This window comes from Dipodomys spectabilis, unplaced genomic scaffold, assembly GCF_019054845.1.
Source record: "Dipodomys spectabilis isolate Male_0828 unplaced genomic scaffold, ASM1905484v1 ptg000219l, whole genome shotgun sequence".
In the NCBI taxonomy this organism is placed as follows: domain Eukaryota; kingdom Metazoa; phylum Chordata; class Mammalia; order Rodentia; family Heteromyidae; genus Dipodomys; species Dipodomys spectabilis.
Window position 1 is genome coordinate 1,070,521 of NW_024870896.1, and position 14,238 is coordinate 1,084,758.

At 39.7% G+C, this 14,238-nt stretch overlaps 1 protein-coding gene across 8 annotated transcripts in view; it reads left to right on the plus strand.

Annotated features, from left to right (window-relative positions):
- Myo9a (myosin IXA) overlaps positions 1-14,238 on the plus strand; it is a 142,427-nt gene that overhangs the window by 81,422 nt on the left and 46,767 nt on the right. For 5 of the 8 annotated variants that reach the window (XM_042697446.1, XM_042697451.1, XM_042697449.1 and 2 more), the window contains 4 exons: positions 406-725; positions 1,580-3,181; positions 7,779-7,875; positions 8,372-8,587. In XM_042697446.1, the coding sequence (XP_042553380.1) occupies positions 406-725; positions 1,580-3,181; positions 7,779-7,875; positions 8,372-8,587 (2,235 nt within the window). The remainder of the gene's footprint in view (positions 1-405; positions 726-1,579; positions 3,182-7,778; positions 7,876-8,371; positions 8,588-14,238) is intronic. The other 3 variants (XM_042697452.1, XM_042697453.1, XM_042697447.1) reach the window with 2 other exon arrangements.

Genomic DNA, 14,238 nt, shown 5'->3' on the forward strand with positions numbered 1-14,238 from the left:
GTAATAATAAAACTTGAGGGATGAGAATATATCTTGCTCATTTTTCAGATGCTGGACACCCACCAGAGTGCCAGAATATAATAGACTATTAGTGTCAGTGTTGTTTGTGTAAAGTAGCTTTGACAGCTTCATGAATCCATTGTGGATTAAGGTGGTCTGCAGCACCTGTTGTAAAGCAGAATTAGTGTCCAGTACACTTCCGGTGGCAATGCCTTCCTTGACCTTGGTAATCTACCATTACAAAAAGCAAAATCTTGAAGCACCAGAGTGAAAACTTTTTTTTTTAAACCATGAACCATTTAGCACCTTAGCCTCTAATTATGGCATAAGAAATTTATCTTTTTTTTTCTTCTTTTGTGTAACTATTTATGGTATCATGACAACCAGTTTCTGTTTTCTTCTCAGCGATTCTGGAGGAAGTATCTGAATCTGAAGCAAGTTAGAGATGTGGCTATACAGAAGGATGCTTTTGTGATGGTTGGTGCAGCTGCCCTCCTCCAAGCTTCCTGGCGAGCCCACTTAGAGAGGCAGCGGTACTTGGAGCTTCGGACCTCAGCCATCATCATTCAGCAGAGATGGAGGGAGCTCTGTAGGCGCAGGCACATGGCTGCTACCTGCATACAGGCCAGATGGAAAGGCTACAGGGAAAGTAAGAGGTACAAAGAACAAAGGGACAAGATTATCCTTTTGCAGTCAACATGTAGAGGATTCAGAGCAAGACAAAGGTAATATTTTTAATATAATATTGTTCCCTTTTCTGAACTACTTTGTGTATACTCTGCTTTGTACAATTTTTGTTTTCTTCACTAGACTCTGTTACCTGTACCATCTCTAATCCCTGTATTGTCTGGTTTATAATGGAAGTTAAATAAATATTCATTACATTAAATTGGATGAACACCTCCACCATCTGTAGTTAGAACTGCTGAGTGTTACTTTTATATTAGATTTAATCTTCAAAATTGTCCATTCAGCTATTTTTACCTTCACATTTAAGAATTAACTTAAAATAAGGTCATTATTAAAATGAGAGATTTCTTTTTGAGGTAGTGAATATTTTGGCTAGTGTGTCCTTGTAATGAAAATATCATCTGACTTGTGTAAATAGAATTTGAAATAGTGAAATCAAGTAGTGTAAGAAATACTAAGATATTATAAAAAGAAAATTTCAAAATTCAATGTAGTATACTCACTAATCATCCCAGAGATTTAGGAGTCTGATTCAGGCAGAGAACTGGAGCCCAGAATTCAAAGCCAGCCTTGAATGCAACATAGACCCTATATCTGAGCTTTTTTGCTCAAAGCAGGTGCTCTACCACTTCTTGCTTTTTTGGGGGGGACGGGGTGAGGGGATGAGGGGAGCTCGGTAGTGTGCTTAATTGGAGATAAGAGTCTCATTGACCTTTCTGTCCTGGCTGGCTTTAAACTGAAATCCTCAGATTTCAGCCTCCTGAGTAGCTAGGATTACAAGTGTGAACCATTGGCACCTGGCAATGACTTTCTTCTTCTTTTTTTTTAAATCCTTGTAAATGTATTTTCTCTAGTAATAACAAAGACATATTTGTAATTTTTTATATAGGTTTAAAGCTTTAAAAGAACAAAGACTAAAAGAATGCAAACCAGAGCATGAATTGATGAATATCAAGGCATATGGAGCTCTGGAAATTCAGGGCTCAGACCCTGCAGAATGGGAGGATTGTTCTTTTGACAACAGAGTAAAAGCTATAGAAGAATATAAATCTGTAATGGAGAGTAATCGAATTAGCCGTGAAAGTTCAGTGGACTTGTCAAAAGAGTCTCCAGGCAGGTGGCAGGAAAGAGGCCAAAGCTCAAGTGGTGTGGACGTGCAGGAAGAAGTGATTGTAAGAGAGAGGCCCAAGTCCCTGGAGGATCTGCATCAGAAGAAAGTGAGCCGGGCTAAAAGAGAGAGTCGGAGAATGAGAGAACTAGAGCAAGCTATATTTAGCTTGGAATTGTTGAAGGTCCGTTCTCTAGGTGCTGTGTCACCTTCAGAGGAACGTAGATGGTCTACAGAACTGATGCCTGACGGCCTTCAGTCTCCCCAGGGTACACCAGATAGTGAAAGCTCTCAGGGAAGCTTAGAACTTCTGAGCTGTGAGGAAAGTCAAAAGAGCAAGCAAGAATCCATAATTTTAGATAGAGAATTGCAAGTTCCATCACCTAAGGTACCTAGCAGTATAAAGCTAGATTCCCAGGACGACACCCTCATTGCCTCAAGTGGGGGTAGTTCTGCTCTGGTACAGAAAGGAGCACTTCCTGACTCAGAGCATGTGAATAATGGGACAATGAAGGAACAGCGGGTCTGCAGTTCAGAACCTATCACCTGTTTACCCCAGCTGAGAGAGTCTTTTATTTCTAATAGTCTGCCTACGTTTTTTTATATTCCTCATCAAGACCCCCTTAAAACAAGTTCCCAATTAGACACAAATATCCAAAGAAACAAATTATTGGAAAATGAAGATGCACAGAGGACAGCTCTTACTTTGGATATAAATAAGGAAGCTGCAAAGTACCACTTCTCAGCAGATCAATTGGGTTCTTTGAATACAGATTCTTCCAATACTGTGCTTAGGAAATTAGAAAAGCTGAACACAGAAAAGGAAAAACGGCAAAAACAGATGCAACAGCAGAATGAAAAGGAGATGATGGAACAGATTCGTCAGCAAACAGATATTTTGGAGAAGGAGCGTAAAGCCTTCAAGACAGTTGAACAACCAAGGTCTGGGGAATCTCTCCTGGCACCTTCTCTCTGTCACTCAAAGCAAAAAGTAGAGAGACCATCTTCTCTCCTTATCCTAAACATGGCAGGTAAAGGAGAACCTGGTGAACCTCCATCCCAGTCATCAGTAACTAAAAGAGGTGCAGCTGTTGCCCCAAAAGACAGTTCCTCTATTCACTTACCTCAGAAGGACCGGCCTGTCACATTGTTTTTTGAAAGAAAAGGAAGTCTGTGCCAGTCTAGTACTGTTAACGAGTTATCCAAAACAGAAAGAACAAGCACTCAGCAGAATGTAGCCTGTAAACTCACGAATAATCGCATTTCAAAAAGAGAACACCTTAGGCCAGCTCAGTCTTACAGCCACAAATCCAGTGACCCTTGCAGAGAGGGGAATACAAGGGCCATTTTCTTCACGCCAAAGGACAATATGAGTACTTTCCCGTAAGTGAATTATTTTTGTGTATAAATGGGAAGCTCCATGGAATTTTTTTATTGATGTCTTTTTTTGGGGGGGAGGGGACCATGGAATTTTTTTTTTATTAAGATGCCTTATATTCTACCCTGTTTATGTACATGCTGCTCAAATTAGTCATTTCTCTTTAAGGTAAGATGTTAGTCCCCTGAATTTGGATAGTTATATTCTAGGAATCCTTGAACACAGGTAGCAGAGGTTTTTATTTCTCCCTATTAAGGAAGCACTTAGGAAGGGCAATGCAGAGCTTGTAGATCTCGAAGGTTGTCCCAGAGCTATGAAGTAATAATATTCCTAGAGCTATGAAGTGCCACATCCAAGCTGGATATTGCCAGGCTTTAAAGATTCTGATGTGCTTTTTCACAGCTGTTGGCATAGTTATCTTTATAACTGTCACAGTACTTTTTGTGTGATAAACACATTACATAAAATTTACCATTTTCACCATTTTAAGTGTACAGTAATGCTAACTATGCACATTGCTGTGCAGTGTATCGCTAGAACTTTTTCATATTGCAAAACCAAAGCACTGTACTTACTGGACAACTCTTTTCCCCCTATTCCACTATTCTGCTTTCTGTTTCCAAGAGTTTCCCTCCTTCAGATAACTCACAGAAACAGGTGTTAATTCTTTTAACTGTTGGTACTTATAAGGAAGCATTTTGACTTAGAGGCAGTAATGAGAAAAGTTTTGGAGTTTGCTTTTGTTTATTTTCTGTTTGTGGTGCTAGAGAGCAAACCCAGGGCTTGCTTTGCACATGCTAAGCAAGTGTTCAACCATTGAGCTTCACCTCTTCCAGAGGAAAATAAAGTTTAAGGAGAACCTAAAATCAATATTTGTAGGTCTGGGAGTATGGCTTAGTGGTAGAGTGCTTGCCTAGCATGCATGAAGCCCTGGTTTCGATTCCTCAGTAGCACACAAACAGAAAAGGTGGAAGTGGATCTGTGGTTTGAGTGGTAGAGCGCTAGCCTTAAGCAAAAGAAGCTCAGGGACAGTGTCCAGGCCCTGAGTTCAAGCCCTGGGACTGGCAAAAACCCAAAACAACAAAACAGTATTTGTAGTCTTTGTATACAGTGGATTCTTTCAGTTCTTATGGGGTAATTAAATTGAAATTAAAGAAGGTTATGCCTTAAGAGGTAAATTAAATTTCACAATAAAAATGAAAATACCTATATCATAGTCTGAATATTTAATAAGCCTTGGAGGACTTAAAAATAGCATACAGAAGCTGGGCTCCAGTGGCTCAGGCCTGTAATCCTAGCTACTCAGGAGGCTGAGTTCTGAGGATTGTGGATCAAAGTCAGCCTGGGACTGACTCTGAACCTCTTTTTTTTTTTTTTTGTCGGTTGTGGGGCTTGAACTCTGGGCCTGGGCGCTGTCCCTCAGCTCTTCAGCTCAAGGCGAGCGCTCTACCACTTGAGCTACAGCGCCACTTCCGGTTTTGTGGTGGTTTATTGGAGATCGGAGTCTCACGGTCTCTCCTGCCCGGGCTGGCTTTGAACGACGATCCTCAGATCTCAGCCTCCTGAGTAGCTAGGATTACAGGCGTGAGCCACCAGCGCCTGGCTATGAACCTCTTTCTTATCTCCAGTTAACCACCAGAAAATAAGAAGTGGAGCTGTGGCTCAAGTGGTAGAACACTAGCCTTGAGCAAAAGAGCTCAGGGATAGCATCCAGGCCTTGAGTTCAAGCCCTATGACCAACAAAAAATAAAATAGCATACAGATTTTTATAGAAACCATTTACAAATATGAGCAAGAGACTTTAGTTTTATTTTTCCACTGTAGTGTTTTTTTGTTTGTTTTTGTTTTTTGGGGGGGTCCGGTCGTGGAGCCTGAACTCTGGGCCTGGGCGCTGTCCCTCAGCTCTTCAGCTCAAGGCTGGCACTCTACCACTTGAGCCACAGCGCCACTTCCGGCTTTCCCCCCCCCCTGCTTATGTGGTGCTGAGGAATTGAACCCAGGCCTCATGCATACAAGGCAAACACTCTACCACTTAGCCACCTTCCCAGCCCCACTGGAGTGTTTTTACAGTATTAAGAAATGCAATTGAACTTAGTGACCACTTTGGAGGTTCTTTTCCTTTCTGTGGACCAGGACACTGCCCAGGAGTTCATACATACTGGATTGAATATATGAAAGCCTATAGGTAAAATTTTAAACATCCTGTTCTGTAAATAATACTAGAGACCTTAGCAGTTTATCTAAATTTGTGCTTCTGAATTATCCAGTCTTTCCCAAATAGTACACAGGTGGTTACTAGGGTCCACAGAGGTGAAAGAGGTAAATAGTAAAAGTCTTCTTTTTATGCCATACTAGTAAAAATTGTATTTTTTCTATACCATAATAGTAAAAGCACAGAGTTGATAGTTTTACTTGTTTAATGAGGGAGAACAAAAAAAGAAATTCTAGAGAACGCTGAAGAAAATGTAGTATTTAAAAGCTTGATTGGGGCTGGGTACCAGTGGCTCACTAGTAGCTACAAAGGAGGCTGAGATCTGAGGATCACTGCCCAGGGTGGGTAGGAAGTCCATGAGACTCTAATCTCCAATTAACCACCAGAAAACTGGAAGTGGCACTGTGGCTCAAGTGGTAGAACACTCACCTTGAGCTGAAGAGCTCAGGGACAGAGCCCAAGCCCAGAGTTCAAGCCCCACTACTGACCAAAAATAGATGAATAAATTAATAATTTTTTTTAAAAAAGCTTGGTTGGGGCTGGGAAGCCACGTGCCTCAGTGGTAGAGCGCTTGCCTTGCATGCATGAGGCCCTGGGTTCGATTCCTTAGCACCGCATAAGCAAAAAGCAAAAAGCCGGAAGTGGCGTTGTGGCTCAAGTGGTAGAGCGCTAGCCTTGAGCTGAAGAATTGAGGGACAGCGCCCAGGCCCAGAGTTCAGGCCCCACGACTGGACCCTCCCCCACCCCACCCCACCCCACCCCCGGAAAAAAAAAAAAAAAGCTTGGTTGGCATATCTCGTACTAGTTGTCTTTGTTTTTGGAGAAAGACCAGCAGGTCAGCTGTGGCAAAGGAAATTTTAATGGCTAAAAGGGAATCCTTTAGGACAAACTAGGATTTTTCGGCTTGACCATCACTGGTTAAAAGGAATATCCTGGAGAGGCCTTTACCTGGGGATGATTGCCATCTGTTTAATGGGTTTGTTTATTATTGCACAGGGCAAAGGACAAAGTAGCCCCTTATGACTCTAGATTTCATTTACAAAAGTTAAGTGAAAGAGCAGGGTGCTGGTGGTACAAGCCTGTAATCATAGCTACTCAGGAGGCTGAGACCTGAGGATTGGAGTTTGAAGTCAGCTGGGGCAGGAAAGTCTGTGAAACTCAATCTCCAGTTAACCACCAGAAAACTGGAAATGGCATTATGGCTCAAGTGGTAGAACACTAGCCTTGAACATACTCAGGGATAGTACCCAAGCCCTGATTTCAAGCCCCACAACCAATAACAACAACAAAAAGTTAAGTGAAAGGCTTCTAAATGGAAGATCGATTAACCTACCACCTAGTATTTTTAGTGTGTACTTACAAACAATACAATGATATGTATGGGTTGGGAAGGTGGCTCAGTGGGAGAGTGCTTGCCTTGCAAGCAATTCCTTAGCACCACATAAGCAGAAAAAGCCAGAAGTGGTGCTGTGGCTCAAGTGTAGAGTGCTAACCTTGAGCTGAAGAGCTCAGGAACAGCGCCCAAGCCCAGAGTTCAGGGCCCATGACTGACCTCCCCACCACCACCCCCCAAAAAAATACTATGCTATGTAATAGAAGATCTCCAAGGAATTTATAGTCCCATGGAAGAGAGCTTAATACTATGTTGTTGATGAGCGTTAAGCTTCCTGGTATTGAGTTAACATAGGTAATTGGATTGTATTCAGATTTACATCAGTTCCTGATATATATTTCTCTACATATTATAATGATGAAACAGTCATCCCATATGGTAACTAAAAATTATGTTTTCCTAAATTAATACTAAAACATCTCTATGGCTTAGCCTAATAACAATTTTTATCCTGCTTGTATTGTTTTTCTGTATAGTTTAAAGCTATATCTTCATGTTTAAACTAAAACAATTGGTGAAAGTTACAGAAGATTTCAGAAAGAGGAAGTTGTTCTTGAGCCATCTCAGAGCAATGAAGTCCTCATCACTTATGTATTTTAAGTGAAAAGGCCCCTCATAAGACTAGTATTCATTTCTAAGAGTTGGGAATTTGATGCAGTATTTGTCATTTCTTATCATTGACTCCGCTTTACTCTTGAACTAATTGTGCTGCTATTATTCTTACACATATAGCACTGTAGTAGAATTTACCTAGTGATTATCAGCTAGGGTTTCTAAGAATTCATTTATACATATGGATTCTTAATAATAGTATTATGGAGTAAGTAAAAGACATCTGACTTATTCTTTTGGGACTTGACTAAGATCTGGAATTACTTAAAGAATTTGCTAGAATTCTTTGGCTTTGCTTCTTAGAGTGTAATTCATATTATTATTTAGGACTACTTCCATGAGGTCTGATAGGAACTTAAATGTAATACTATTGCTTTATTTAAAGTGTGGACAAGGAATCGTTACACAGTGGAAATCCTCAAGTCAGTAAACAAGATGAACCAGCCTGGAAACCTAAGTTCACAGGGCCGGGCCAGCGAGAGGTAAGTACTGACATTTGTTTATATATCTTCTACATGAAGTAGATGTACATTATTTTGGAAGTTATTCTTAAAGGTAGATAAGTTCATCAGCCTATTTACTCCTAAATGTTTTTAGAGAAAGAATGAGGTATACCTGCTATAATTAGGAATACATAGTTCAGGCAAAGAATGGTGCCTAAAAAATCCAGATTGTGTTTACCAAAAAGAAGTTGCTAAGGAAAGGAGGAAGCTTGTTCAGGTGACTTTGATGTGACTCCTTAGGGCCGTGGAGAAGAACAGTGTAGATGTAGCTTTCTTGGTCCACAGTGATGTACATATAGGTTCCTTTAGGTCATACCTGTTACTTCTACCAGCAGAAAAGGGTATGGTGGGGTGGAGGGAGTTTTAGGAAATTCATGAGCCCTTTTTCATTGGCATCGTCTCCCAAAATAACAACAACAACAACAAAAAAAAACCCAAAACATTGTTGTGTTATTTGTTTTATCATTTGGTCAAGCAGGTTGCCAGACCGGCCCATAAAAAGAAAGCTCGAATGGCGCGGACGCGCTCCGATTTCTTGACTAGAGGTACTTTTGCCGATGGGGAGGGGGATACAGAGGAAGATGATTACGATGACATTATTGAGCCCCTTCTCTCCCTTGACCAAGCTTCTCACTCTGAGCTAGGGCCTGCATCCAGCCTGGGTCAGGCCTCTCACAGTGACTCCGAAATGGTAATTTTAAAGCAATAAGGGAAATAAACAGCAAGTAAATCTTGACGGGAATACTCTTTGCTAATCTAAAGCTAACCTTCACAGCTTCTCTCCCTATAAAGGTTTGTACATAGGAAACCTCAGTGAACACAGCAAATAAAGCTAAGTCTTGTAGGATTTGAGTAAAGGGCATTTTGTCAATGTATATCAAATTAGGCAAAATTAAGGCACTGAAATTATCTCTGATGTAGAGATTATGGAAATTATATCTTAAAAGGACTAAGGAAGGGCTGGGAATATGGCTTATTTTAGTAAATGTGAGGCCCCGAGTTCAAACTTCAGTAACGCGTATATATATATGTAGCAGTGGAGAAGAACACTCACAAGGCTGAGATTTAAGGATTACGGTTCAAAGCCAGCCTGGGCAAGAAAGACCGAAAGACTCTTTATCTCCAATAAACCATCAGAAAACTGGAAGTGGCTCTGTGGCTCAAGTGGTAGAGTGCTACCCTTGAGCTGAAGAGCTGAGGGACAGTGCCCAGGCACCCAGAGTTCAAGCCTCATTTTAAAAAAATGGGGCTGGGGTGTAATTTCATGTCAAAGTGCTTGTCTAGCAGTTATAACACCCTAGGTTTGACTCCCTAGTACCAAAAAAAAAAATTAAACAAAAAAAAGTTCTAAGAAGGGGTTCTTAAGGCCATAGGTCATGTTAGATCATATATTCTATATCATATTGTAGATCATATATTGTGTTGTAGCTACTTTGTTTGACCACCATAGTTTAGATGTAGCCATAGGCAATAAATAAACAAATGAGCATGACTGTTTTAATAAAAATACAATGAATACATCTTTTCTTATTTTTTAGTGACAAAAAATAAATATGAATTAAAAAAAAAATTTAGCCAGATGTGGTGGTACACACATGTAACTCCAGCCATCAGGAGGCAAATTCAAACTTAGCTTAGGCCACATAGAGAAAGCCTGTCTCAAAAAAACAAAATCCCCCAAATCAAGGATTGGGTATTTAGCTCAGAAGCAGAGTACTTGCCTGCATGTGCAAGGGTCCAGCATCAGTCTGCAACTACACATACCACCACACATACACTAGCACAACTTGTTTGCTTGTGCCAACCCAGCTAAAGAGCAGACTATGTATATTGTGAATTTGTATTAGTCACAAATTATAAATTGGCATTTTTTAAAATTTTAGTTGAAGAAAGCTGTATTATTTTTGGCTAAGAACATAACTTTATCATCATCTCAGCTGAAATTAGATACACATGTGGTTTGATAAGTATGAGTCACAAGTAGATATATTAGGGTAAAGAATTTTGTTTCAGAATTGTTCTAAAAATATACAATATAGGAACCAAATATGTCTTATGAACTAAGCATCGCTTAAAGGCATGCTTTATTTTTGTGGATATCTGCAAATTGGCTCTCCAGTCACTTTAGTGTCTGTTCATTATGGAAAAAAGTTATAATAATCTTTGAGTTATTAGATAGTTTAGTTTGGCTGTTTTAAACTCTTTTTTTTTTTTTTTTAATTTGCTTTTGTTTTTTTTTTTTGGGGGGGGGGGGTCCAGTCATGGGGCCTGAACTCTGGGCCTGGGCGCTGTCCCTCAGCTCTTCAGCTCAAGGCTAGCGCTCTACCACTTGAGCCACAGTGCCACTTCCGGCTTTTTTCTTTTTGCTTATGTGGTGCTGAGGAGTCGAACCCAGGGCCTCAGGCATGCAAGGCAAGCGCTCTACCACTGAGCCACCTTCCCAGCCCCAACTCTTTGAATTATATTGAAGTACCAGTTAAGTTAAAATTTATAATTTCCAATATATTCTCATTGTATTTATTTTCTGTGGAAGGTTAACCCAGTTTTTAAGTGATAATACTTATATTCCATGAGAGGGAAAATGAAAACAAATGAAAAAGGACATTTTTCTTAATGAAACAAGTCTTAACCTACGCCAAAATGTAGGGTTACCTGTTAATCATTACCTGTTAATTTATGGGCTTAAATAACTATTGTGAAGGTGCCCTTATTTGAGTTACAAATAATAAAATACTTTTTTCAATATGATAACTAGACATGAATCTTTGTAAGGGAATAAATGAATTTTATTGAAAATACAGATTTATCTCAAGTACATAGATTTATTGCTCATGAGAAACTTAGCATTTATAACTGCTGTTTTGTTCCTGAGAGTTTCTTTTGTAACAACCCTCAGTCCTTTGGTGGTAGAATATTTGGTATTAGGAAAATCTTGATGAGGTGAACCGGATGTTGGGCTTTCTGCTTGGAGCACTGGGCTCCTTTCGGTGTTCTAGCCTCTGTCACCTGCTTGACCGTCACTGCATGCCAGTAGTTGTAGAGCAGCTCCCTGCACAGTGTTAGTCACCCCTCAACTTCCTCACTGCCTTTCTCTTTCATCACCAGCTATTTCTAGGAACAGGTGGTGGTGTGCTGGTTTCTAGTAGACACTTGCATGAAGAAGCTTTGCTTTCTAGAATATGCTAATAGTGGTGGGTGGGTGGGTTTAGGGAGGGAAGGAACAATTTTTAAATGTGTTTATCTTGAAAATATGCTATGTTCTAACATTACCTGATATTTTAAGGTCATCTTGTTGCTGTTTTTAAGGGGAATCTATTGCATTCTCAAAATAGAGGTTTTTTTAAAATAGACTTGAATTTTAAAAAACAGATTGTTAAGAATTGATTTTTTTTTTTTTCTGGACAGAGTAATTCTGTCCTGACTGACATTTACCAAGAAGTGAGTTATTAAATCTTAGCAAAAATGACCTTCTGACCTTTATAGTCAAGAAATAATATACATGGGATTTAAGATAAACATTACATCTTGAGTTGGATAATTAATAATCGTTTGTTACTTGCTGTGAGGGAGGGAAAGTAAGAGTAGTAGTTTCCTTCCTGCAGAATTTCAATGTTAGCTTCCTACTTCCAACCCCTGCTATTTAAATACTCTTTTATGTGGTGTCAACACTACTGTGTTGACATTCACCAAGAATGACATAATGCCTATGCTAAGCAATATTTAATGACTTCCATATAACTTTTTACTTTCTCAGTCTTTTAGATAATAATAAGTGGGTTAGTAAAACCATATCTATTGCTTTATAAAAAATTAGGATAAGAAACATAACTTTTATCTGTATAGTTTTTTCCATCATTACCCAGACCAAAAGCCATATTCTGTGCAGAAGACTCTCCAGCATTGTAAAACCAATCCTCATCTGTGTTGAGTTTGCTGTTTTTCCAGTGTCTACTCCACTAGATGCCAGAAAAATATGTTAACTGAAGTATAACTTATTATCTATCTTGCCCCACAGTAAGGGAAAAACCCATCTTAGCGGGGGATTTAGAGAAGAATATTCGGATGTTGTGGGAGCCTGGGCTCACAGTGACTTTGAGGCAGGTTTTGCCTGATGGGAACTACTGGGTATTTTATTGGCTATTAGGAGCCCTAAGACAGTAGCTGGTATAGTGTTGAATATACAAATTGGATTTATATATGCATCACCCCCCCCCCAAAAAAAAAATTCAGGGATTGTTTATAGGACTGTGACTCTCAGTTCTTTGAAGATTTGATAAGCTTCCCCTCTCAAGTCATTGTGGAATGGTGCGCTGTTGTGGCACAATTCTTCCATTTCTTGTAGGAAAATAGATCTTTGTAAGCATTTTATCTAATGGAATCCATTTTGTTAAGCCATTTTTTCTTATGAAATTATTTCATCTACCTTTTCTAATTATTTGCATGGAAGTCTAGAAAATTGGTGGGGTTTTTTTACTTACTTTTTGAATTTACAAATGGTTGTACAAGTACAATTTAACATATCCAAATTTGTGTACAGTGCATCTTGATCAGATTCATCCCTGGAAATTAGTTTCTTAGCGTCTTTAAGTTTTCTCTATTTCAGTGATTATTTCCTTCCTGTCATTTCTTATTTTGGAGATTTGCATTTAACATTAAGTTACATAGTTGTGTTAGTCAGCTTTCCATCACTGTAACAAAAAACTGAGATAACAGAGGAGGAAACATTTATTTTGGCTCATGATTTCTGTAGTGAAGCAGTCATCTCATTGTGGCCATTAAGTTTCAGGAGGGAAAGAGATACCTTCTGGGGCATGTCTCCTAGGACCTATGTCCAACAATGATGTCCTACCCCTTAAAATTTCCACCACCTTATACCTATAATAGAATCAGATGAGGAATACACCCATTGATAAGGTCAGAACCTTTATAATCTGATTATCTTCTAAAGCCTCCCCTCTAGAAGGAGGGTCCTTCACCCCATGAACCTTTGTGGTACATTCTAGATTCAGAAAAATTTTTTTTGGTTGGTCATGGGGCTTGAATTCTGGGCCTGAGCACTGTCTCTCAGCTCCTCAGCTCAAAACTAGTGCTCTACCACTTGAGCCACAGTACCACTTCTAGTTTTCTGGTGGTTAATTGGAGATAAAAGTCTCACAGAGGGGCTGGGAAGGTGGCTCAGTGGTAGAGCGCTTGCCTTGCATGCATGAGGCCCTGGGTTTGATTCCTCAGCACCACATAAGCAAAAAGAAAAAAAGCCAGAAGTGGCGCTGTGGCTCAAGTGGTAGAGCGCTAGCCTTGAGCTGAAGAGCTGAGGGACAGCGCCCAGGCCCAGAGTTCAGGCCCCACGACCGGACCCCAAAATAAAAAAAAAAGTCTCACAGACTTTCCTGCCCGGGCTGGCTTTGAACCATGATCCTCAGATCTCAGCCTCCCGAGTAACTAGGATTACAGGCATGAGCCATCGGTACCCAGCTCCAGGTTTAAGTTTTTTAACATTAGTCATTTATCTGTTAAGGGCTTTTGCTTTATTATACCTATTTTTTGCAATTTTTTTCATTCATTGGTTCCTGCCTTTATGTTAATTACTTATTTCCTTGTGCTTTCTTTGGTTTAATTATTTATTTCCTTGTGCTTTCTTTGGTTTACTTTTTTACTTTTCTAGATTTTAAGTTGGAAATTTAATTCAGCCGGCGCTGGTGGCTCACGCCTGTAATCCTAGCTACTCAGGAGGCTGAGATCTGGGGATCGCGGTTCAAAGCCAGCCCAGGCAGGAGAGACCGTGAGACTCCTATCTCCAATAAAACACCAGAAAACCTGAAGTGGCGCTGTAGCTCAAGTGGTAGAGCGCTTGCCTTGAGCTGAATTGCTGAGGGACAGCGCCCAGGCTCAGAGTTCAACCCCATGACCGACCAAAAAAAAAAAAAAAATCATTTGTTTTAGTTTTATCATATCGATTTCTATAAGTCCCTGATTTTTTCCCCTCTGATCATTGCTTCCTGTGTATCCCATAGATTGTATACCATAGTATGTAGTTTTTCTTTTTCATACAGAATCTTATATTTACTTAGTTCAACTTTCTTTTCTACCCAACTTGTTTAATAAAAAGAGTTTTTAGGTTTTAGAGAAAAAGTACTTAAGTGTATTTGTTAATTCCTAGTTATATTGACTTATAATCAAAGTATTTGTATTTGGTAGAATTTGCTGGTATTTTCTTCATTAGCTAATATTGGCCAGTTTTTATGAGTGGACCACATGCATTTGATAAAGTATAATCTGTTCAGAGTATACATCCATAAACTCTACCTGTGCATCATGGGGTCTTCTGTAGCTTCCCAGGTTCTT